At 49.6% G+C, this 25,990-nt stretch overlaps 1 protein-coding gene across 1 annotated transcript; it reads left to right on the forward strand.

The window, feature by feature from the left end:
• The first annotated feature begins 6,374 nt into the window (after nucleotides 1-6,374).
• Nucleotides 6,375-12,337, forward strand: LOC135460634 (zinc finger protein 239-like). Its single transcript, XM_064737533.1, has 4 exons — nucleotides 6,375-6,380; nucleotides 6,961-7,107; nucleotides 9,184-9,241; nucleotides 11,607-12,337. The coding sequence occupies exons 1-4, from the start codon at nucleotides 6,375-6,377 to the stop codon at nucleotides 12,335-12,337; spliced, it is 942 nt and encodes a 313-aa protein (XP_064593603.1).
• Nucleotides 12,338-25,990: the final 13,653 nt, after the last annotated feature.

The raw sequence follows: 25,990 nt of genomic DNA on the forward strand, positions 1-25,990 counted from the left end.
GCTGTTTTGTGTAATATCTGCACGTCATGTATCAGGAGGAGTTTCTCCAATAAAGAAAATACTTTTGCCTGAAACTCCCTTTGTGCCCATGACGGGAACCCCTTTGAGTGTCTGGGACATCCCGGCTCTTTGGCACCCTGGGGACTCCTGGGATGTCACTGTGGAGCCCCCGTGAGTGCCTGTGACAGATCGGTGCCTGTGCAGCCCAAGGTCCCCTGGGATGTCACCATGGAATGGCTGTGACTGCCTCTGACCACAGGGCTCTTTACCATCCTCAGAAAGCTCTGGGAGGTATCCATGGAGCCCCTGTCTGTGCCTATGACATTCCAGCTCTAGAACAGCCTGGAGACTCTTGGAAAGTCCCCATGGAGCCTCTCTGAGGGCCTGTGACAAGTTTGATCCTTAGCAGGCAACCATCACCATGCCCTGTTGCTCTTGTCAGTTTCCATGGCAACCATAACTGGTCCCCTGTTGCTATGGTCAGTTTCCATGGCAACCATCACCAGCCCCCTGTTGCTATGCTCAGTTTCCATGGCAGCTCCATGAAGACCCCATGCCAGGGATGGTTGCCATGGACACCAGCTCAGGCCTGCAGCCAGAGCCTGTTGCCATGGCCACCACTGGCAGCCCCATCCCCAGGCTCATGGGATCCCAGAACCACAGAATTGGCTGAGCCGGGAGGGACCCATCAGGATCCTCCAGTCACCCTGCTGGCCCTGCACAGGACACCCCAACAGTGCCAGCCTGGGCCTGGCAGTGCTGTCCAAACGCTGCTGCAGCTCAGAGAGCCCTGGAGCTGGGACCCTTCCCTGGGGAGCCTGGGCAGGGCCCCAGCAGCCTCTGGGCAAAAACCTTTTCCTGACATCCAACCCGAGCCTGCCCTAACTCAGCTGCAGCCATTACCTCCACTCCTGTCCCTGGGCACCAGAGGGAAGAGGTTCCCACAGCCCCATCCAGGGACCCGCTCCCAAGGCTGTTGCCATGGCCACCGGGGCTGGGACCAGCTGGGATGCTCGGTTTCCACGGGCTGGGGTTCAGGAATGGGATTCCCCAATTTCCTGCCCCTGCTAAAACCACGCTGCTCTCACTGCCCTCCCACCTCCCCTGGAAAGCACAAAAGGCAAAGATCCCGGGTTGGGATAAGAACAATTTATTGGGAACAGCAACGAGATAAGGAAAACATGGAACAGAAAAGCTATCGATCACAGAAGGGATAAATAAAACTGTTTACAGGGAAAACTAAAACACAACTTCCTGGCTCTTCCCAGCAACCATATTTCCCCCACCTGGAAAGGACACCATTCTTCTCAGGGAGAGTCCCTTTCCTGCCCCTTGCAATAGGTGAGAGTGAATGTAATTACAGGGCCATGGAAAGACCCTCATGTTCTTCCGTTCTACACCATGTCATTGAGAGGGGAAGGTATTGGGGCAGTTGTCTTCCCAGCATGGATCATAGGGAACATGGATCACCTGCACTCTTCCCAACGTTAGACCTCCATTGGGGATGAAGCTGGAGCAGTTCACAAAGCTCCTCCTGCAGCTGGGGCACTCGCAGGGCTTCCCTTAGTGGTGCCTCCATTGGTGTTTTGCCATGTTAGAGCTGCTGGAGAAGCTCTTCCCGCATGTGGGGACACTCGTAGGGCCTCTCCCCAGTGTGGATGCGTTGGTGCCTGATGAGTTCTGACCTGTAGCTGAAGCCCTTCCCACACTCGTAGGGCCATTCCCTGGTGTGGATGCGTTGGTGGCTGATCAGGGTGCTGATCTTCCTGAAGCTCCTCCCACACTCCAAGCACTTGTGGGGCTTCTCCCCATCATGAAGCTGCTCATGGACCACCAGCTCCGAGCGCTTTCTGAAGCTCTGTCCACCTTCCTGGCTCAGGGAGGGTCTTTCCTCCTCAGAGCACCCCAGACTGGGTTTGGAGCCCCTCTTCCTATGGAATCTCTGGGGAGTTTCCTCTCCGTTGGATTGCTGTGCTCTGGAGTCACTCATAACGGCCTCTTCCTCCAGGTTCTGCTGTGGGGATTTTTCCTCCCTGGTCTTCATCCTCAGCTTCTTGTCTGGGGGAGGAAAGACAAGGAGAGGATGGGATTTGTCTCCATGCCAGAGGGAAGGGGAAGGAGATCCCCCCAGTGCATCCCCAGCAGGATGGTGTTGGCAGCAGGGTTGTCCTGCAGCCAGGGGCTGTGCTGGGCTGGGAGATGGAGCAGGAGAGAGGGGCAAATAGGAACTGACTTCCTCCTCACCTGCCTGGGTGTCTTGGGGATCCTTCCTGTTCCTCACAGCCTCCTATTGCATCTGGCAAAGGTTTGGGGATGGGAAATTCTGTTTTGGGAGGAAAACAATGAATGAGTACATTGAGTTTTGCACTGTGTTTAAGGCAAACCTGGGAAAGGGTCTCAACCAGAATTACAATTTAAAAGAAAATGAAGATCAAGGCAACGATATAGAAAAACCCTGCCTTAAACTGACAGAGTCAAGATATGACCTGACACCCTGTTGGTCAGGGTGGTGGCTGCAGTCCCAATAAATGGTGACTTCAGTCCTGTTGGGGTGATGAACGTGATTCTGTCAAAGCAGTGATCCTGTAGAAGGGTATGGTCTTCCTCTGAAGGTCCAGTGGTGGTTCTGGAGCTCTTGTCCTCTGGGAATCCAGTAGGCAAGCTGCTCCTGGTTGTAGCAAGGCTCAGCTTATATCCAGGCAGGAATGCTTGGATCCTCCCCCTGGGTGGAGCATCCCACAATGGGATGATGGAATTTTATCAGTCCTGCAGAGACCCTCAATGGCCCATTCACAGAAGATATCTCCCCTGGAGGGCGTTATCAGGGCTGAGTCATGGAAGAGATAAAGAACCCTGCCCCACCTGTTTATAGCAGTTGATGAAGATGGAGATTGAAAACATGCATTTGGTTACATCTTGCATGGCAACCTGAAACAGTGGGGTAATCCCTGCTCAGGGGGTGAACACCACCTCCCATACCCAAACTGGCTCAGCTGTAAAACCCCCCCACACAGGGGACAATATCACACTTGCCCAGCTCCAGGTGAGGTCTCAGTCCCTTGTCACTCATCTTTTCTCTTTCTTTCCATCTCTCTACCTCACATTTACTGTTCAATAAAATCCATTTTGGATTTGGTATCGTTAGCACCTTAATTGGGGCAGAGGAATCTCTCTAACAATTTGCATAACCAGACTGTGACATTATTTTTGCACAGTGTGTTTAGGCGCTGTTCTCTGACCCCAAGTGCCTTTAACAACAGCATGATTCCCTCCACTGACGAGGTTGTGGTTCTCTTTTGAAGAACTCTTGGAAACTTGGACACAGTCCCTCCTTCCTCCTGGGGAGCTTACAAAAGTTTTATTTCTTTATGGGAGAAATTATGAGGAAAATGGCTTTTATGAGTGGCCAGTGTAAAGAAAATAATTTGCTGTCTTTCCTTATAAAGTTGTTAAAATCACTGGAGGAAAGGGAGCAAATCTTACCAGTGAGACTGACAAGGTTCATTCACCCCACGGTGAGGAATGCGAGGCGGCTAAAAGTCCCAGAAGAAGCCCAGGTCAAGTAGATAAATTTCTGAATAAGTCCTGAATTCCCAGGCTTGGGGGCTTTACCAAATGTGACAATCATTTTTCTCTTTATCCCTGTCACCTTTGTGGCTGCTACACAGAGCTTTCCATTCCTTTTAATAATCTGTATTGGGCCAAATTTCCACTTTCCTTTTATTGGAACCTGCCAGCAGCTGAGCTGGAGCTGTGCAGGAAGCAATGAATATTGGAATTGCCACATCACTGTTTGGAATGTTGGTTTATTCATATTTGGGATTTGTTTGCGCTTTCATCACAAGTTACTTGTGGGAAGACCATATATTCTTCAAAGTGATTTTGCAGAGTCAAGTTTGATTTCTGCCAAGTTTATTTTGTCCAGTGCCCAGAGGATGCTCAAGGGGTCTCTGTGCCTCTCACACTGGGGGATGCTTGGGAGGGGTTTGGGGGGGGTTTCCTGTCCCCGTCACACCAGGCTGTTCCCCAGGGGGTGCCCCTGTCCCTGTCACCCCAGGCCATTTCCCAGGGGTGCCCCAGTCCCTCTCATTCCAGGCCATTCCCCAGGGGGTCTCCATCATTTTCACCCAGGAAATGCCTGGGGGGTCTCCCTCCCTCCCACCCGTCTGCCAGGGGGTGCTCGGGGCGGTCTCTGTCCCTCTCAGCCCAGGGAATGCTCGGGGCAGTCTCTGTCCCTCTCAGCCCAGGGGATACTCGGAGGTCTCTGTCCCCTCAGCCCAGGGGATGCTCGGGTGTCTCCATCCCTCTGGCCTCAGGCAATGCCTGTGCAGGGCTGGGGACCAGGGGCTCTGTGTCCCTCTCACGCCTGAGGGTGCTCGGGGCTGGGGGGGCTCTCCGACCTTCTCACACCTGGGGAGGCTGGGGGGGTCTCTGTCCCTGCTGTGACCCCACCCAAACATCATCGAGGTCAGAGGGACAGAGACACCCCCAAACCCCCAGAAGGGCTGAACCTGGGATTTGGTTTGGGGCTGAGGATTTTGGAAGGGGCTGGAATTGGGGCTGGGTTGGAGTTGGGGCTGAGATTGGATTAGAGCTTGGATGGGGGTTAAGGCTAGACATGGGATTAACTTTTGGGCTGGGGTTGGGATAGATGAGTTTGGGACTGGGATGAGAATAATACAGAACAGTGAGTGTGTAAAAACATGGAGTGAGACTGAGACCAGGATCAGGGTCAGGTTTGGGATTGAGCTCACCCAGAGCAGGACAGGGGGGATGTCACGGTGGGAAGGTTTGGGGAAAATCCTGGTTTGGAGAAAAACTAGGTGTGAATGCCTTGGGTTGCGGACTCCTCCAACCCATGTCCATTTCTAGAAGTCACCTGATGTCCAAAAATCAAGAGTGAATAAAAAAAAGCCACCAGGAGTTTACCATTTCCAGTCTCATCCCTCTTGGGTTATGGTTGGTCCCCCATCTCAGGTCTGGTGGGGATTCCATGGGCCCTGGGGATCCCTCCTCTCCAGGGTCCTGCTTTTGGATTCTGGGAGATTCTGGGGTCCCAAGGTCCCCCTCTCCACCATCCCCTCAATCCAGCAACTTGAGGTTCCCCCTTCTTTCCACCACCCTGTCCTGGTTAATGTGGGAATCCATAAAGTTAGAGGGTTTTTAGGAAATGGTTAAAAAAGAGTATTTAGGCCTCTGGATGTGGCCCGAAGTTCTGTTACAGCAGAAAAGTTTCCCAAGCAAGCAGAAAAGTTTCCCAAGCAAGTAGAAAAGTTTCCCAAGCAGTAGACGTGACAAATAACAATAGGACTTTGTAGGTTTGGCTTTAGGATGGCAACAAGTTTACTTAATGTATATCTTTAGAAGGCTACTGTGAATAGAGCTCTGTTCTTTGTTTCTTATGAAACAGTCTTTGTTTTAACTACCATTTACGTATGTTTTATAAGGTTGGATGGAAAGCTTGTCAATATATCTTGTTTTGGTGTGATTGGCTGAAATCTAAACTGAGATGATTTTATGTCATTCCGTTTTACCCCACCTTCAGGGGCATTTTCCATTACGCCAGCATGCTGTTAACATCTAACAATGTTCTGAGGCTGATGTACTAATAATAAAAAAGGCTGGTCTGAATTTGTCCAGTGTGGTCCATATTTGGACTTTTTGCCGCGGCAAGTGGGTTCCTCTTTTAAGACGTGGGTTCCTGACACCATTGGATCTATAACTACCCTGGTTGCCCAGATAGTTTAGGGCAAATTTGGTTGAAACTCTCCAAAAGGAGTTTCCTCTAGAATGCCAATTCAGCAGACCCACCCTCCGCCAATTTGGGAAAATATTTCCGGGGAGAAAAGTCCAAAAAAACTTTATTTTACAGGCAAAGCATTCACCAGCAAAAAATTGAACAATATTAAGCAATAAAACCTCCTGCTGCTCCAAAATAGATGACAAACTCCGAAAGTCCCTCCTTGGGTTGTAGCTCAGCCCACTCAGTGTCTTATTAGTGTTTTATCAGTCACTTATCAGTCTATTATCAGTCTCTTATCAGTCCGTCCAGCGCTGGAAATGCCTCGGCCCAGGTCCCTCGAAGTGGGCCGCAGGCGGGACCTGCCAGTGGTGTTCTGGTTGTTCAGTCCAGAGCAGGTTTGGACAGCTCCAAAGAAAAAGAAAAATCAAAGTCCAGGGAACTTCTCTGCCTCAGAGACCTAAAAACTGACTAAAAGCAAAGGAGAGCTCTGTCCTGCTGTCTGTCCGTCCAGGAGCTGGAATGTAGAGGAGCGAGTGCAGTTTCTGAAAACAAACTGCAGATTCTTCCTCCTCCCTTCGCTCTCAGCACCAGCCTTAAAGGTGCAGAACTCATTTCTGGGCTAAATGGACCGATGGGGGTACGAGCATCATGAAGTCACCCCAGGACACCCCTGTCAGGGTCAGGGGGTCCCGTCCCCGCCTCATCTCCGGGCTGCCGGGGGTCCCCCAGCTCCGGTGTCGCCCCTTCCCCTCTCCCCGACCCGGGGGTCCCCCGTTCCACAGCCCCGGCTCTCACGGGGATCCCCAAATCCAATGTCCCGCCCCGTCGGTACCGAGCAATCCCCACGTGGACCCCCCGGGACTCTCCCGAGCGGCGATCGCGGCTCCTCTCCCCCCGGAAAAGCTCCTGTTGAGGAGCCCGGAGATATCCGGGGCTGGAGTCCGGGATCTGCCGGCTCCGAACACTCTCCAAAAAATCCTCCCGGAGACCCCTGGCTGGAGCCGGGGCGAGCTCGGCCTCTGCCCTCCCCTGCGGCTCGGGGCTGGGGGCGATGCTCCCGGGGCAGGGGGTGCTGCAGGCTCAGCGGGCGGGCGCTGCGAGCGCCGCGATTCTCCCGCTCCCGCTGCTGCTCCTCCTCTCCCTCCTCTTCCTCCCGCATTTCCTTCGCTCCCAGCTCGGACCCCCCTTTCCCACCGCTCTGTCCCGCGGCCCCGCAGCACCGGCTGCTGGGTGGGGGAGCCCGCGATCGGCCCCAGGGCTGGGCAGGGGGCTCGGGGACCCTCCCGGGGCGGATCCGTCCCCCCGGCCCGAGCCCCAAATTCCGCTCCGGGGCCACCGGGCTCTGCGGGTCCGCCTGGCAACCGGTGAGTCATCAGAGAGAAAAGCTCTGCTTGGCTGGAAATTGGTTAGTGGCTCTTCTGATTGGCTGGAATTGTGAAAGGCGCCGCGCCCTGCCGGTGTCCCTGGGAGCTGCGGAGTCCAGGCGGGAGCCTTTTCCTGTTTCTTTCTGTTCTCTGAGACCTCTTCCCGATTTCTTTCTCTCCCTTTCTCCTCCCCATTTCTTGTTCCGTTCAGTCCACGTTCAATAATCGTCGGTTGCGTTCCCACGCTCTCATTCGCTCCTTCACTGGGGCAGAGGCGTCTCTCCCTCGCGGGGTCGTAATCCATGGGCAGGGTCCCTTCCCACCCCAGTCCTTCCAGGACTCGCTTCTATTTCCTCCCTCCCTCTGCTTCCAGAGCGGAAGGTGCTGGAAAATGTCCATCAAAGCCACCTTTGCTGTGTGCTCTGGGAGCCCACAGAGCTGCTGGATCTTCTCCCCTTGCGAGAGAAGCTCCTTGGGAGGCATGGCAGCAGCAGCACCCTGGGAGCCTCGGGAATGCCCCTCTGGGATCCACGGCACACACTGCCAGGGTCTGGAGTTCCAGTTCTCAGCTATGAAAAGATGTTCCTGCCCTTGAGGGCAAAGCTGTCAAGAAGGAGCCAAAAGCCAAGTGGAGCAAGATCTTACAGTGGCATTTCACTGCCAGCCTTCTTAACTTCACCCATGGCTGCTGTACCTCCTGAATTGGGAATTAAATCCGGGCACGGTCTTTGGTGTGAGCTGCCCTGGGTCAAGGGAGACCCTGAGAGAGAAACAGAGCAGGGGAAGAGAGGCAGGAGAGAAAGGAGGGCACAAACACAATCAGCTGAGAAGGTGGCACTCTGAAAACAGACCATAACTGACTGAAAAGGAATATAACAGAAAGGAATAATTTTCCATCTTTTATTTACTATCAAAATACAATTTCTTCCCCTTCTCACAAACCTCTTGCCAGTGTCATTCAGCAGGGCTGTCAAAAAGTCCTTAACTCTGGGTGGATGTTCCAGGCTGCAGCCACAAGGAAAGAGGGAATGGGGATTTTCCTGCTCCTGGGGAGTTTGACATCCTCAGCTGAGGAGAGGAGGAGGCACCAGAAGAAAAGGGCAGCCGGGCTTCACCCTTCCTCCGAAAAGAAGGGGGGGAAAATCTCTCGTCCTGTCTGCAGCTGCTCCCACAGGGATATGAGGGCTGATCCCAGAGGCCTAAGGGTCACAGTCAGGGCTGCCCTCAGGGAATGCTCGCCTGGTATGGAGGGGCAGCGTGGGAACACCTGGATCTTGGGGCACCCAGCTGCCCCCCATGTTTGGAGGTGCCTGAGGAGGGCTGGGAAGATGCCAGGGACATCCTGCAGTGACATCCCCTCTGTTCCGCTCTGGGTGAGCTCAGTCCCAAACCTGACCCTGATGCTGATCTCAGTCTCACTCCATGTTTAGACACACTCACAGTTCTGTTCTCACTGTTCTCATCCCAGTGCCTGACTCGTCTATCCCCAGACCCAATCCCAACCCCAGCCCTAAAGCCAATCCCATGTCTCGCCTTAACCTCAATCCCAGCTCTAATCCAAATCTCAGCCCCAACTCCAAGCCCAGCCCCAATTCCAGCCCCTTCCTAAATCCTCAGCCCCAAACCAAATCCCAGGTTCAGCCCTTCTGGGGGTTTGGGGGTGTCTCTGTCCCTCTGACCCCAATGATGTTTGGGTGGGGTCACAGCAGGGCTGAGAAGGACAGAGGCTAGCCCAGCCTCCCCAGGTGTGAGAAGGTCGGAGAGCCCCCCCAGCCCCTCCCAAGCATCCCCCAGGATGAGAGGCACAGAGACCCCTTGAGCATCCCCTGGGTACTGGACAAAATAAACTTTGCAGAAATCAAACTTTATCCTACATAAAATACCTTAATGAATATTTGATTTCCCATAAGTCACATGTGATGAAAACACAAATCCCAAACATGAATAAACTGACAATAGAAGCAATTCTGTTGCAATTCCAAGTTACATTGGTTCCTGCATAGCTACAGCTCAGCTGCTGGCAGGTTCCAATAAAAGCAAAGTGCTAATTTGGTCCAATACAAATATTATTAAAAGGAAGGGAAATCTCAGTGTAGCTGTCAAAAAGGTGACAGGAATGAAGAGAAAAATGATTGTCACATTTGGTAAAGCCCCCAAGCCTGTGAATTCCAGAATTATTTGGGAATTTAGCTACTTGAGCTGGGATTCTTGTGGGACCTTCAGCAGCCCCTTATGTTCTTCACCTTGGAGTGAATGAACCTTGTCAGTCTCGCTGGTAACATTTTCTCCCTTTCCTCCAGTGATTTTAACAAACTTTTAAAGGAAGGACAAGAAAATATTTTCTTTTTCACTGGCCACTCACAACAGCCATTTTCCTCATCATTTCTCCCATAAGTTCCCCGGGAGGAAGGAGGGACTGTGTCCAAGTTTCCAAGAGTTCTTCCAGAAAGAACCACAACTTCCTCAGAGAAGGGAACCATGCTCTTATCAAAGGCTCTTGGAGTCAGAGAACAGTGCCCTGAATTCACTGTGCCAAAATAATGTCACAGTCTGGTTTGTCGGGGCACCAGGGTAGCTATAGATCCAATGGTGTCAGGAACCCACGTCTTAAAAGAGGAACCCACTTGCCGCGGCAAAAAGTCCAAATATGGACAACATTGGACAAATCCAGACCAGCTTTTTTTTATTATTATTAATAATACATCAGCCTCAGAACATTGTTAGATGTTAACAGCATGCTGGCCTAATGCGAAATGCCCCCGAAGGTGGGGTAGAATGGAATGTCATAAAATCATCTCAATTTAGCTTTCAGCCAATCACACAAAAACAAGACATATTGACAAGCTTTCCATCCAACCTTATAAAACATACGTAATGGTAGTTAAAACAAAGACTGGTTCATAAAAGACAAAGAACAGAGCTCTATTCACAGTAGCCTTCTAAAGATATACATTAAGTAAACTTGTTGCCATCCTAAAGCCAAATCTACAAAGTCCTATTGTTATTTGTCACGTCTGCTGCTTAGGAAACTTTTCTGCTTGCTTGGGAAACTTTTCTGCTGTAACAGAACTTCGGGCCACATCCTGAGGCCTAAATACTCTTTTTTAACCATTTCCTAAAAACCCTCTGACTTTATGGATTCCCACATGGTTACTCAAATTGTTATAGAGATTCCTCTGCCCAATTAAGGTGCTAATGAGGCCACAACCAAAGTGGATTTTATTGAACAGTAAATGTGAGGTAGAGAGAGAGATAAAAAGAAAGAGAAAAAGGGAGAGAGCAATGGAGTGACAGGGACAGAGACCTCCCCTGGAGCTGGGCAAGTGTGACATTGTCCCGTGTATGCGTGGCATTCCCAGGGTGGGGGTTTTACAGCTGAGCCGGTTTGGGTAAGAGGGGTGGTGTTCACCCCCTGAGCAGGGATTACCCCACTGTTTCAGGCTGCCATGCAAGATGTAACCAAATGCATGTTTTCAATCTCCATCTTCATCAACTGCTATAAACAGGTGGGGCAGGGTTCTTTATCTCTTCCATGACTCAGCCCTGATAACGCCCTCCAGGGGAGATATCTTCTGTGAATGGGCCATTGAGTGTCACTTCAGGACTGATAAAATTCCATCATCCCATTGTGGGATGCTCTGCCCAATGGGAGGATCCAAGCATTCCTACCGGGATATAAGCTGAGCCTTGCTACAACCAGGAGCAGCTTGCCTACTGGATTCCCAGAGGACAAGAGCTCCAGAACCACCACTGGACCTTCAGAGGAAGACCATACCCTTCTACAGGATCACTGCTCTGACAGAATCACGTTCATCACCCCAACAGGACTGCAGCCACCATTTAATGGGACTGCAGCCACCACCCTGACCGACAGGGTCTCAGGTTATATCCTGACTCTGTCAGTTTAAGGCAGGGTTTCTGTATCATTGCCTTGGTCTTCACTTTCTTATTAAATTGTATTCTGACATAGACTCTCCCCCAGGTTTGCCTTAAACCAGTAGAAAAGACAATGTGCGCACCCTTTGTTTTCTTCCCAGAACAGGATTTCCCATTCCCAGATCTTGACTGGATGTAGGAGGAGGCTGCGAGGAAGAGGAACGATCCCTGGGACACCCAGGCAGGTGAGGAGGAAGTCAGTTCCTATTTGCCCCTCTCTCCTGCTCCATCTCCCAGCCCAGCACAGACCCCAGCTGCAGGACAACCCCGCTGCCAACACCATCTCGCCGGGGATGCACTGGTGGGATCTCCTTCCTCTTCCCTGTGGCACGGAGGCAAATCCCATCCTTTCCTTGTCCTTCCTTCCCCAGGGAAGGAACTGAGGATGGAGACCAGGGAGGAAAAATCTGCATGGCAGAACCTTGTGAAAGAGGCTTTTTTGAGTGATTCTAGTGCACAGGAACCCAACAGGGAAGCAAAACCTCAGACATCCCACATGAGGAGGGGCTCCAAACCCAGCCCAGGGTGCGCTGAGGAGGAAAGACCCTCCCTGAGCCAGGAAGGTGGACAGACCTTGAGCCAGAGTTCCGAGCTGGTGGCCCATGAGCAGATTCATGATAAGGACAAGACCCACAAGTGCTTGGAGTGTGGGAAGAGCTTCAGGAAGATCCTCACCCTGCTCTGTCACCAGATGATCCACACTGGGGAATGGCCCTACAAATGTGAGGAATGTGGGAAGGGCTTCAGCTACAGGTCAGATCTCATCAGGCACCAATGCATCCACACTGGGGAGAGGCCCTACGAGTGTGGGGAATGTGGGATGGGCTTCAGCTGCGGCTGCACACTCGTCAAGCACCAACGCATCCACACTGGGGAGAGGCCCTACCAGTGCCCCACATGTGGGAAGAAGTTTCTGACCAGCTCAAATCTCCATCTGCATGAGCGGATTCACACAGAGGAGAGGCCCTTCCGGTGCCCTGAATGTGGGATGGGCTTCAAGCAAAAGTCCACCCTCGTCAGGCACCAATGCATCCACACTGGGGAGAGGCCCTACCAGTGGCCCACATGTGGGAAGAGGTTTCAGACCAGCTCAAATCTCCATCTGCATGAGCGGATTCACACAGAGGAGAGGCCCTTCCGCTGCCCTGACTGTGGGAAGGGCTTCAAGCACAACTCCACCCTCATCACCCACCGGCGCATCCACACCGGGGAGAGGCCCTTCGAGTGTTCCCAGTGTGGGAAGAGCTTCACCACCAGCTCTGCCTTGACCCAACACCAACAGAGCCACCAGTAAGGGAAGCCCTGCAAATGCCACAAACGCAGGAAAAGCTTCATGCACCACTCCAGCTTCATCCCCCATTGGAGGGCTCACATTGGGAAGAGCCATGGGGATCCATTTTCCCTGTGATCCATCTGGGAAGTCACCTGTCCCTTTTCCTGCCCTTGCCAAAGACATGATGTGGGATGGAAGAACATGAGAGTCTGGCCATGGCCGTGTCATTACATTTACTCCCACCTCAGGTCATTGCCAGGGGCAGGACAGGGACTCTCTCTCTCTCCCTCTGAGGAGAAGGGTGTCCTTTCCAGGCAGGGGAAATGCATGGCCAGGAAGAGCCTGTTGTTGATGTATGTTTTCCCTGCAAACAGTTTTTCTTATCCCTTCTGTTATCAATATTATTTCTGTTTCTGTTTGTTCCTTATCTCGTTGCTGTTCCCAATAAATTGTTCCCATCCCAGCCCGGGATCTTTGCCTTTTGTGCTTTCCAGGGGAGGTGGGAGGGCAGCGAGGGCAGTGCAGTTTTAGCGGGAGCAGGAAATTGGGGAATCCCATTCCTGAACCCCAGCCCATGGAAACCGGGCATCCCAGCTGGTCCCAGCCCCGGTGGCCATGGCAACAGCCTTGGGAGCAGGTCCCTGGATGGGGCTGTGGGAACCTCTTCCCTCTGGTGCCCGGGGACAGGAGTGGAGGGAATGGCTGCAGCTGAGTTGGGGCAGGCTCAGGGTGGATGTCAGGAAAAGGTTTTTGCCCAGAGGCTGCTGGGGCCCTGCCCAGGCTCCCCAGGGAAGGGTCCCAGCTCCAGGGCTCTCTGAGCTGCAGCAGCATTTGGACAGCACTGCCAGGCCCAGGCTGGCACTGTTGGGGTGTCCTGTGCAGGGCCAGCAGGGTGACTGGAGGATCCTGATGGGTCCCTCCCAGCTCAGCCGGTTCTGTGGTTCTGGGATCCCATGAGCCTGGGGATGGGGCTGCCAGTGGCGGCCATGGCAACGGGCTCTGGTTGCAGACCTGAGCTGGTGTCCATGGCAACCACCCCTGGCATGGGGTCTCCATGGAGCTGCTGATGGACTGAGCATAGCAACAGGGGGCGTGCGCTTTTGGGACAGAAATCTCCGCATGTGTCCAGCGCTGCAATAAACATACATACACTTTACAACTTTTACGAAGTTGTGGAATTTCTTCTTTTCTCTGCAAAACATTCTGGCGAGCCAGGCAGGAGGAAGAGATACCTTCCATCTCCGTCTCTGTCCCCACAGAGGCAGGGGGGAATAGTCGGACTCCTAGGCACGCCCCAGGATTTTCCTGGAGGAGGCCACGCTCGAATTGCCTCCTGCGAGGACAGACAAGGACCTGCTGGCCTGCGGAGGAAGATATGGTATGTACTGAGGGGCCCCCGGGGAAAAAGGGAGCTAGGGAGGAAATCACTCAGAGACGTCTGGGTGTAGCTGGTGGAGCAGCTGGATTAGAGACAGGGGTTCATTGTTCTGATAGGGCACACCGCTAGCAACCCTGGGGGTGGGTTGAGTGAACCCGTGTATGTTTGTGTGTGTGTATGTGTATGTGTGTCTGTGTGTGTGTGTGGTGTCCGGACACTGTATCGCTGTATGGTTAATGCATTGTGTTGTCAGTGCACTGTGTTTGTAATTGTGCAAGTGTATAAGTGTATGGTGTATAAAAGAGAGTAGATCTACAGTTCCCTACAGTGCAGGGGGGGAGTTTCCTACCTGCAACTGGAGGGGCCGAGTGAACACGGGCCGGGGCAGGCTGTGGGGGCAGGGACCACCTGGCAGAGAAAAATAGAGCAAGCAGCGGAGAAGTGTGGGTGAGGATGTTCATTGAGCAAAGGTGGTAAATTATAGTGAAGATCGTGCACGCTTTCACTGTGGCTAGATGAACCCAAGGGGTTCTTCTGCCCTGGTCATTTGGACTTGACCCCTGGAAGTTTGTGAATCCTGTGAATTATTGGATAGATAGAGGAGACAAACGAATTCATTTAGAGGGGCTCTACCGGATTTCAGCTGGTACTACAGCAAGTCTTGACTGGGAACAGCCTGCCATAGAGGATTTAGAGTTCTCTGTAATAAATGGAATAGCCTGTCTTTGCGGGCAATTCCTGGGAGCCTTTGGTGCATCAAGAGGCTGGCACGGTGCATGGGTATTATTGCAGTGCGATGTTTGTGAGAGACACTGGTATTACTGTTCTAATGAGCGTCCGGGCACATGCCTCGAGTGTAAATTAAAGTTTTCTGATCAAGCTGATTCAGAACCTAAGATCTTAAATCTTGTGTGGGGGAAATCACATCTGATACCTGCCACCTGGTGTGGGAGGAGGACTGGGAAGCTACTGCGAAGCTTTGTGAAAAGAGGTTTGGGTGGAAGCGAGATAGGGCAAGGACAAAAAGATAATGGGAACTAACCAGAGCAAGGAAGTTCCTTGGGCTAGCCCCTTGGGGTGCATCTTGGCACACTGGAAGGAAGTCACCAGCAGGGGGGCTCAGAATAAAAAGGATCTAATCCAATATTGCACACGCTGGTGGCCCTTATACAGGTTGGAGGACGGAGCAAAGTGGCTGCCCACTGGAACCCTAGATTATGATACCTCACTGCAGTTAATGTTGTTTTTAAGACAGGAAGGTAAATGGGATGAGGTTTTGTATACTGATGTTTTTTGTTTTAAGAAATCACCAAGAATGGCAAAGGGACTATGGGATCAAACCACGCTCAGATCCACTGGTCTTGGCCCTTGAAAAGGAAAACAAGGCAAAGAGAGGGCAAATCAAACGCTGTTGTTCAGCATGTAGTATAGGACAACGGTGTATGAGATCAGATAAGGTTTGTCATTCTGAGGAGCAAGAACGAGATACATTTGAGTGGATGAAAGCTCCTCCGAGAAGGAGGGAGGTTGAGGCTGAAGCTGAGGATGAGGATGAAGGGAACTTCCCCAAAAAGAAGGAGGACTCAGGTGGGGAAGGCACATCCACTAGAACTCACCCCACCCTTGGTAGCCCAGCTGCATCTAGAACTAAGAGTCAAGTAGTGTTGCAGGCCCCTCTGCGAGAGGCAGTGGGACCAGAAGGGGGCAAATTAATGATTAAAGTGCCATTTACCACTCTTGATTTAGAGGCATGGGAAAGGATTGCTAGGAATTATTGTGTTGGTCCGATACTCACTGCCAAATGTCTACGATATGTTATCAAACAACACAATCCAGACTGGGCTGACATCCAGCTACTACTGGATGCTTTTACTCAAACAGAAAAACAGCTGATCTTAAAGACAGCAGGGACTTTGGCAGAGGATTACTGCAAGGCCACACAGCTAGATGTAAAAGAACATTTCCCCCTCCAAGACCTGGAATGGGATCATAACGTATCAGCAGGAGTAAAGAAATTAGCAGAGCATCAAGAGTGGATAGCAACAGGGGTGGAAAGAGCAATTCCAAAAACAATAAACTGGTCTGCCTTATATTCCCTTAAGAAGGGGCCTTCTGAGACTCCATCTGAGTTTCTAGAGCGTTTCAGGGATACTATGCGTTGTCATACATCATTAGATGTATGTCCCTGAGATAGGGACAAATCAACTAGTTAATTCATTTTTGGGGCAGTCTGCTGGAGATATTAGACATAAACTTCAGAAAATTCGGGGACCGGATGGGAGGAATCTTGAAGTCTTGCTCGAGGAAAACTGGAGGGTATTTAGTAACCAGGAAGAAGGATATAAACAAGGAATGAAAAGGTTGGTGGCAGTGGTACAGGAGGAAAGGCAGAGAAAATACAACCAGGGACCACTGAGACAAGGACCACCTTGGCTGGGCAGGAACCAGTGTGCAATCTGCAAAAGAATTGGTCACTGGAAAGATAGATCAATGCCCAGAATGGAGATGGGGTGACTAACAAATGGCTGCACACATACAAAACAACTGAGGAGAACTGGGGGATTCTGCCCCAGTGGATCTACTGGTTATAAAAATGAAGCTGCGGGAAGAAGGGAAACAGGTGGAATTCTTGGTTGATACGGGAGCTATATACTCAGTTTTAAATAAAGCTTTAGTACCTGTGGAAAATGATTATGTTGTAGTGCAGGGGGCAACTGGCAAGTCTGAAAGGACATATTTCTGCAAACCTTTGAGGTATAAATTGGGAAAACAATGGCGTATTCATAAATTCTTGTACATACCCAATTCATCAAAGGCACTTTTAGGCAGAGATTTATTGGAGCAGTTGCAAGCAATCATTACATTCAAAAATGGGAAAGTTACTCTGGAGGTGAATGATGAAAAGTCCATAGAGGTACTAAGTTTAACCCTAACAGCTATTGAAATTAAGGAAGAAATTGATGAAGAAGTACGAAGTCAGGTATTTCCCAGGGTGTGGGCCTCTGATGTACCGGGGAGGGCGAAAAATGCCTCCCCCTTAGTAATTAAGCTCAAGGAGGGAATGCAACCAGTAAGAATCAAGCAGTACCCCCTAGAGAAAAAGGACGAGAAGGAATCAGCCCAATAATTGAAAATTTTCTGCGCTTAGGGTTACTGAAAGAATGCCAATCTGATTTCAATACTCCTATTTTACCTGGTCAGAAATCTGATGGGTCATACTGGATAGTACAGAATTTGAGGGCTGTCAATAAAATAACAGAAGATTTGTATCCGGCCAATCCATATACTTTATTAACTTGTCTGACACCTGAGCTAGCCTGGTTTACTATTTTAGATCTAAAAGTGGCCTTCTTTTGCCTCCCCATCCACAAAGCCAGCCAGAAAATTTTTGCATTCGAATGGGAAAGCCCTAAAAGTGGGTGCAAAATGCAGCTCACATGGTCCAGATTGCCTCAGGGCTTCAAAAATTCCCCGACTCTCTTTGGGGAGCAACTTGCAAAAGATCTAGAGTCCTGGGAAGCTCCGCAGGAAGAAGGAAGGCTTTTGCAGTATGTGGATGATCTTCTAGTGGCCACTCAGATGAGGGAAGCATGCGTGGTCTGGACAGTAAGCCTTTTGAATTTCCTAGGACTCCAAGGACACAGAGTATCAAAGAAAAAGGCACAGGTAGGGAAATAGAAGGTAATCTACTTGGGGTAAGAAGTGAGTGCTGAGCAGCAGACTTTAGGGCAGGCTTGAAAGGAAGCCATATGCCAAACCCCAAAACCCCAGACAATAAAAGAACTCTCAATCTTTTTAAGTATGGCAGGATGGTGCTGGCTGTGGGTTTATAATTGTGGACTGCTGTTGCCTTCTGATACAAGGCAGGCGGCCTGGTTTCAGGAAACAGCACGGCGACCCCCTTCCCCGGGGTCGCTCGGGCCTAAGAAACACGCGGACACCAATATGGTGGAGGATCAAAGGCCTTTATTCTCTCTTCCCGTGGGGTTTTATAGTCTAGGGGGCTTCTATGTCAGGTGGGGGTCTGTCTTTACTATCTATGGTTAGTAGGGATGGAAAAGTTACCTGGGCAAGTGGAAAATTACTGGAATCCGGTTCAGGGGGCTACATTCCTATGTTAATTTTCTTATCTAAGGGGGCAGGGGCCCTGTCTTCCCATAACATCACGAGATCTTCCGAACGCCAGGCCCTATCTGCTACATCTCCCCCCCCTTTTTCACAAATGAATGAGGTAGTCATATACTGAAATGAGGTATAAGGTTGTAGTTCGATAAGGAAAAGGGGGTTTGGTAAATCTGAGTAAGTTTTCGCCAGTCAAGGTTAGGACTTGTGGCTGGCAGTGTTCTCTGGTTGGATTCGCCGCCCGATGAACAGGATGTTGGCCTGTTCCAGGTGGGCCTGAACGAATGAGACCAGCTTGTTCAGCAGGCAAGGTCCAAAGGTAACCGCTAGAAGTAGCAATGCCAGTGGACCTATTAGGGTAGAAATCAGAGTGGTTAGCCATGGTGATTGATTGAACCAGGACTCGAACCAGCCCTGTTGGGCTTCCCTGTCCTTCTGCCTCTCAGCCAGTCTGTTTCTGAGTTCTGCCATGGAGTCTCTCACGACTCCTGTGTGGTCTGCATAGAAGCAGCACTCCTCTCTCAAGGCGGCACACAGGCCTCCTTGCTGCATGAACAGGAGGTCCAGACCTCGCCTGTTCTGCAAGACCACTTCCGAGAGAGAGGAGACTGACTTCTCCATGAAGGAGATGGATTTCTCGATCCTTTGCAGGTCCTCGTCGATGGTCATTTGCAGCTGGGACAGTCCTTGGTGCTGCATCGCTAGGGCTGAGACACCCGTTGCCGTTCCTGCCGCTCCTAGCCCGAGCAGCATTGCGATAGTTACACCTGTTAGTATTTCTCTTTTGTGGAGCCGGCTGGGTTCCTCAAAAAGGTGGTACACCTCTTCGTCTGAGTGGTACAGGACCCTAGGAACAATCAGAACTTGGACACAAAAGTCGTTAGAGTCATCAAATTTGGCGAGAGACACACAGGGACTCACTCCAGATCGCTGGCAAACCCACATCCCAGGTGCGGATGGGACTACCCACTTATTGTTTTTCCTGTTGGGCTTGACAACTTTGGTGCAGACGTTGCCTTTCCGCCTAGCTAGTGTTGCATTGCCAAAGCATCTGCCCTGGCCTGTGACCTGACTCAGGGTGATTCCTTTGCGAGGGGTTTCCCATCTGCACTGGTGAGGGGCATCGGCTGTGGAGTAACTGAAGGGAGTGTTTAAAGCGATTCCTTCATAAAAGGGAGGTTTGACATCGTAGCAAAGCCAGCAGGATTCGGTTAGGTTAGGGTTGGATTCATTCAGGGATATAAAGGTAGCTTCTAACATACGAAGGATTTGGTCTGAGTCCGAGCTGGCTGCGCGGTCTGTCTGAAAGACTTCTGCATGGCCGGTTGGGACTTTGCTAACTCTAGTGGGTAGGGTTTTAGGGTAGGTTGCGTTTTTTCCTTTCGGCATGCTTTTAATCACTTTGTTTGGTCCGACCGCTCGGCCATTGCACCGTAAGCGGGGATGCAAAATTGACCGCTCCCTGTGAAGGCACAGGGCTCGAGGGTCTCCTGCCCCCCTGGGGGTCGCCGTAGCTGGGCCGCTGCATCGGGGTGTCTTCCCGCAGCTCCTACAGATCCCTCTCGGGCGTGCCCGGAGCGAGGATGCTGCCAGGGAAAGCTGTGCCGGCTGGGGACAGCTCGCTGAGTTGCTGCCTTTCCCCAGAAGCCTGGGCTAACGCGGTCGTCCCGCCACCCCTGTTTAAATAGAATCCGCCCTGCCCCATCAAAAAGCATGCGGCTTATTTGCGTAATATCAAAAGTGAACAGATCATTAGTGTTAGAAAGGTCGTCCACGAGAGTGGGTACTACAGCTGAATTGACCCCTCTTTCTGAAATCGCTTTGACTTCCCCTGGGTTAACTGGGGTATATGCCCCCCGTTGGTTTCCCTGCGCTCCGGCAACCCCCACCAGGAAAGCGTTCAAGGATGCTGCCGGTGCTCGGTCCCTACAAGTTGTCTTTGTTTTTCCCCAATCGGTGAGTTTGTGTTGCGACCGTTTCCCGATATTGTTTAAAGCTTTATTCGGTTTCGCTCAAAACCGTATTAATTCTGCTCTCTCGGTTTCCGAGTCCCAGCCGGGCTCGGACAGCTCTCCCGAGCTGTCTGAGCAGCTGTTACTTGACTCTGAGGCAGAAGCTGAATGCGCTCCGTGCCGTTTTGTGCGGCTCCGACCCCGCTCCTCCCTTCGGGGGTGGTGCCGTTCCCTCCCCCTGGGCTCCCCCCGCCTCCTGCTGGGGGAGGTCCTTGCCCTATAAGGACCTAATTTGAATAGAGCGCTCTGATTGGTCTCACGCTGCACTGCGGGGGCTGCCCCTTCTCCCCCCTCGCCCGTGCATGCGTTGTCAAGCAGACTGACTGCATCTCCGCCCCCCGCCTCTTCCCTTCCGCCCTTGCCATGCGGTTCGGCGCCACCTTCAAACGCAAACGGCGGTCGTGAGTCCCCGCCGGTCCCGGCAGGGTCCGACAATCTGGCCGCACTCCGCGCCCCCTCTGCCTGTCCCCGGCAAAAGAACTGCGCGTGCCGCTCTGCCTGCCGCGCTGGGCTGGCGGCCGGCGGGCTCCGCGAGAGGGTCGGGGGGGTCCCATGGGGGCTCCGGGGGGTCCCCTGGGGGCTCTGGGGGGTCTGGGCTCAGGCTCGGGAAGGGGTGGAACGCTCCCGGCCCCGGCATATTCCCGCATTCAATCCGATCACTCTCAGACACTGTGTGCGTCGCGGCCCCCGCCCCCCGCTTTACTGCAAGAAATAAACGTATATGCGCGACTTTCCACGTCTCCTGTTCTTCTAATGCCTTGCGTAGGGCCTCTTCTCCTTTCCCCCACGCTTTGAGGCTTTTACCACTGTCTGAGGACTTAGTATCCTCTGCTAAGGCGGCAGTGCGCTTCTCCCGCACTTCCGAATATAATATATTTACTGGACGTTTGATTGTCCCGAGCTCTAGGAGCCTTGCAATAGCAAGATTAGAATTCCTGAGCTCACACTTATTTTACATTCTAACCCAAACTGTGCATGCATATCTGATACGACCTTTGCATAGGATTCCATGTTCCTTGCTGGTCCAGGGACGCCTCCCTCGCTGCAGTCGGAACCTGCCGCTGCAGCCACTGCTTCCTGTCCAGGCGAATTCCCGTTCCCCGGGCGCTGATCGGCTTCCCGGGTTTTCGGCACCAGATGTTGCCTTCTGATAGAAGGCAGGCGGCCTGGTTTCAGGAAACAGCACGGCGACCCCCTTCCCCGGGGTCGCTCAGGCCTAAGAAACACGCAGACACCAATATGGTGGAGGATCAAAGGCCTTTATTCTCTCTTCCCGTGGGGTTTTATAGTCTAGGGGGCTTCTACGTCAGGTGGGGGTCTGTCTTTACCATCTATGGTTAGTAGGGATGGAAAAGTTACCTGGGCAAGTGGAAAATTACTGGAATCCGGTTCAGGGGGCTACATTCCTATGTTAATTTTCTTATCTAAGGGGGCAGGGGCCCTGTCTTCCCGTAACATCACGAGATCTTCCGAACGCCAGGCCCTATCTGCTACAGACTGCTCATCATACCCCTCTATGCTCTTATTGCCAATGGAAACAGAGATCTCCAGAGGACAAAAGAAGCCACACGGGCATTTCACCAGCTAGAGAGTGCCCTTGTGTCAGCTCCAGCTTTGAGACATCCAGATGTAAGTAAACCATTCTTTCTATTTTTCCACTCAAGGAATTGCCCTGGGAATATTGGCTCAAGACTTGGGTCCATACCGAAGGGCAGTTGCTTACTTCTCTAAGCAACCAGATGCAACAGCCAAAGGATGGCCAGTTTGCCTCAGAGGTGTAGCAGCAGTTGTGCTGAATATTCAAGAGGCACCCAAGTCTACCCTGGGACAATAATGACTGTGCTAGTTTCCCACACAGTGTCCGCAGTACTGGAAGTAAAGGTTGGCCACTGGCTTTCACCACAGAGGTTTCTGAAATACCAGGTGGTCATGGTAGAGCAAGATGATGTAGAGATAGTGGTGACTAATATTGTCAACCCAGCTTCTTTTCTCAGTGGAATCAAGGAGAAGCAGTACACCATGATTGCCTAGAGACCATTGAAGCTACCTACTCCAGGCGCCCAGACTTAAAGGACACTCCTTTGGAAGATGCAGAGACCTGGTTCACTGACAGGAGCAGCTACATTGCCAGTGGAAAGCGTCATGCAAAGTACACAGTGACTACCTGCAGAGAGGTAATAGAGTCTGGACCCTTACCAACAGGTACCTCTGCACAGAAGGCTGAGATAAATGCATTGACCCGTGCCTTAGAAACAGCAAAAGGCATTCAGAGCTGTGCATTCACATGGAGCCATCTGGAAGGAGAGGGGACTGCTGACCTAACAGGGAAAGAAGAGACAATCCAGCTGCTGGAAGCAGTTCAGCTACCTGGAAAAGCAAATTAAGGCACACCATAGAGTGAGCTTAAATTTGGAGGAAAGAAATGAGCTGGCGGATGGAGAGGCAAAGAAAGCAGCAAAGGGTGAGGTACAGATTTTCCTCAAAGGTAAGCCAGAATACAATAATACTAATCAAAATAGATGTACAACTAGAAGGGGTGGGCTACCATTGAAAGAGAGCTAGTAATCCCTTCCCATTTTCATGGTTACTAGTGAAGGAAGGGCACTAGAAAACACACTAGGGCCTAACTACTTAAAAGCTTTTTTATAGAGTGTGGCTCCTTTCCGAAAATGACCAAGGCTGCGAGTGATACAGAGTGCATTGAAATGAAGTGTTGACTTTGAGGTAGTAATTTCCACAGGCTTTGTAGAACATATATCTGATTGAAATAATCGTTGTCAGGAATTTGTATGCCACTATCACTCAGGTAAGCCAACAATGTGATCCTTGCCTCTAGACTAACCCCAAAATACCCCCAGGCCAAAACTTGGTCAGACTGGGAGAGGCCATGGGCCTGGCCAGCAGTGGGAAATTAACTTTTCAGAACTCCCAAGGAAAGGGAGGTATCAGTATTGGTATTGACAGATACATTTTCAGGGTGGCCAGAAACATTCTCCACCAGAACTGTCAAAGCTCAAGAGGTGACCAGATTATTTTTACAAGAAATAATACCACGCTTCAGAGTTCCAGCCACAATATCCTCAGATAAAGAATCATATTTCATTTCCAGATCAGTGCAACAGATTAGTAGCCATCTGGGCATAGATTAGGAACTTCACACCCCATACCACCCCAATCAAGCAGCCAGGTAGAGAAAATGAATCATTTGATTAAGCAGCAGATTGTAAGACTGCTGCAAGAAGTTAATATACCCTGGCCCCCAGCTCTTCCACTAGCACTATTGCGAATTCAAACTAAACCTTGAGCTAAAGGAATGCTGAATCCTTTTGAAATGCCTTATAGAAGACCATATAGAATACAAAGGGAATGTCCACCCATATTAGGGTGATAACACTAGTGACCTACATGGTGGCTTTAAGCAAACAGCTCAGAGAAATTGAGAAACATGTGGCTGGAACTCGGAGCAGGGAGTTAGATAGCCTGGGGATGATGTATATGTTAAATCTCTTACAGAGAAGACTTTGGAACCACAGTGGGAGAGACCACTGCAAGTACTTCTCACCATCTTCAGTGCAATCAAAATTAAGGAGCAGAATGCCTGGATCCATCACTCTTGAGTGAAGAAAGCCCTTAAAGTCCCTTGGAGAGTGATACCAGAAGACAATGAACTGAGACTAAAACTTACTCGGGCAAAATGAGTATATTGCGTTCGGGGATAGTTCATCCTTTAGTTTACAGAATTGTTTTGTATGTAATTATAACTGAAGTTTCAAAACTAAAGAGTACCTCTATCCAAAGCATTGCTGAATGGCCTTGGTCCCAGGCTTTTAATCAGTATACTAAATCCATGAGAGAACTTCCTGAGATAAAAGATTTAAACATATCTACTGTAGAAATCCATGGGAATCGGGTATATGAGAAGCAAGAACGGCAGGAATAAGAACTGTGGGCACTTCAAAGAACCAGAGGAGAAGAAATCAGTGTAGGGTGCTGGATGATAAATGGGACAGCCTATGAGAGACCAGATACAATTAGTGTCTCAACCTCCCCTGGTGTATATGAACACCAAGATGTTTGTGATCACCTAAGTGAATCAGACTGTTGCTGTATGTCCTGGTTTAGGGCAAATTTGGTAGAGAACCTCCAAAGGAGGGCACCTCCAGAAAGCAAATCCACACGACCCCTCCCCCCATCCGGGAAAAATTTTTTTTTTGGGGAAAAAAAATTCCTAGGAGAGAAGTGGAAAGAACCTGTTTATTTAACAGGCACAGCACTCCCCAGCACACAAAATGAACAATACCAGATGGCACTGCTCTGAGAAAGATGACAAAATCAGAAAGTCTCTTTTGAGGGTGGTTGCTTATTGAAGTGGAGGGAGAAGACCCACCTTTGTTGGTTCAGCATCTGACTCCGTTTATTAACTCAATCAGTCACTTTTTATAACCGTGTTAATTAAGTTCATGCATATTGCAAAACCCGAGCTCACAATAGGTCAGAGATAACACACCAACCCCTCCTTTTGTTTTCAATACCAAGCTTTGTGTTCTCAAAACTTACTTTTACTTTCCCAAAACAGCCAAAGATAGAATATCAACTTGTTATGAGAAAGCTGCCTGAGAACTCTGGTATGCAAGGTTCTCAAGGCCTTCATGTTTGTCACTTTTACTTGTAATTAAAAACAACCTGAGAACTTCTACTGTTTACAGAAACAGGCTGTGAGAATTTGCTCCTCACAGCTGCCTTCTAAGCCATTTCTGAAAAAATCTCCAGCAATTCCCGGTTTTTTCTTTTTTGCACAAGGAGGTTGGTATGCTACGTTTTTCTATCATTCCACTGACCATATCTTGAATATCACCAAGAATAAAAAGCAAAACAAACAAAAGCCTTCAAAAGTACACTCAGTATCTCTATAAGGTCCCCCAGCCATGGTCTGAGCAATGGCTTTTACCCCAAAGGGTTAAAAAGCTGTCAGCTGTCCTCCCTCATGTGCACCTGGGGAGGAGGCAAACGGCTAGTCATTTGGTTCAAATGGCATCAGCTGGGTGATTCTCAGTCCTTGGTTGATTTGGAGTAGTGAAAAATTAGCATGCATTTAAAACACTTAAAATATTTAAACTTAACAGACTTATTTTAAGATCAACAAAACTTATATGTAAAATCAATTAACTCTAATAATACTTAAACAAGATTCAGAAAAGTTATATGGGCTGTGTCACACTCTTTGCAACACAAAAATAGGCGATTCTAACAATTATTACATTATAAGCAATATTCTCAGCTAGCAAGGTTTCTCTCTTACAAGGGATCTAAGCTAGGGAAACAAACCAAAAAGGCTAATACCATTTACAAAATATGCTATACGACAGATTAAAAAAAAAACCTCTATGTGCTACAAGGCGCAAACAAAACTCAGGTGTGCTAATATAACCCACAAAAATAAGCTAAAAGAAGTTTGTTTTCTATTCTCAAACAGCAGATATATTTTAAACAAAAACAACTCTACTCACAAATGCTTCTGATTGTCTCTTTTAACTAGAGTTTCTCTAATGTTCACAACAATATTTTGCACACAGGTCATAAAATAAACGCCTATTATAAAAGCAAAAATCTATCTAACATCACTTAAACTTAATAGCATTTAGACTTAAAATATTTAAACTTTAAATATTTTAATTTAACAGAACTTAACATCATTGAAACTTAAAAATTCAGCTGATTTTAAATTTTATATAACTTATATTTAATATAATTTTAATTTTAACAGAAAACTTTTGATCAACAAAAGTTTGTTTGCCTGCAATCATGATAAAAAGCAAGTGATATCCTAAAATGAATATCAAATGCTGTATGTTTTTGTTAATCACATGCTTTTTAAAACCAAGCCTTTGTTAACTAAAATTTGAAATTATAAATTATTTTAAAATTTTCATTTTATTTTATTTTATATTTTTATTATTATTTCATGTTATTATTGTCATTTATTTTATTATTTATCATTATTTTATTTTATTATTTATTTCATATTTTATAATTTTATTCATATTATTATTATGCCTTCTAAAGTGGCTGGGGTGGAAAGCACCACTTTAAAAAACAAACATTTCCTTTGGATTCAGAGAAAGGAAACAATTCTTATTTAAAAACAATTATATAACTGTTCTA

This window comes from Zonotrichia leucophrys, unplaced genomic scaffold (assembly GCF_028769735.1).
Source record: "Zonotrichia leucophrys gambelii isolate GWCS_2022_RI unplaced genomic scaffold, RI_Zleu_2.0 Scaffold_70_233381, whole genome shotgun sequence".
Classification (NCBI taxonomy): domain Eukaryota; kingdom Metazoa; phylum Chordata; class Aves; order Passeriformes; family Passerellidae; genus Zonotrichia; species Zonotrichia leucophrys.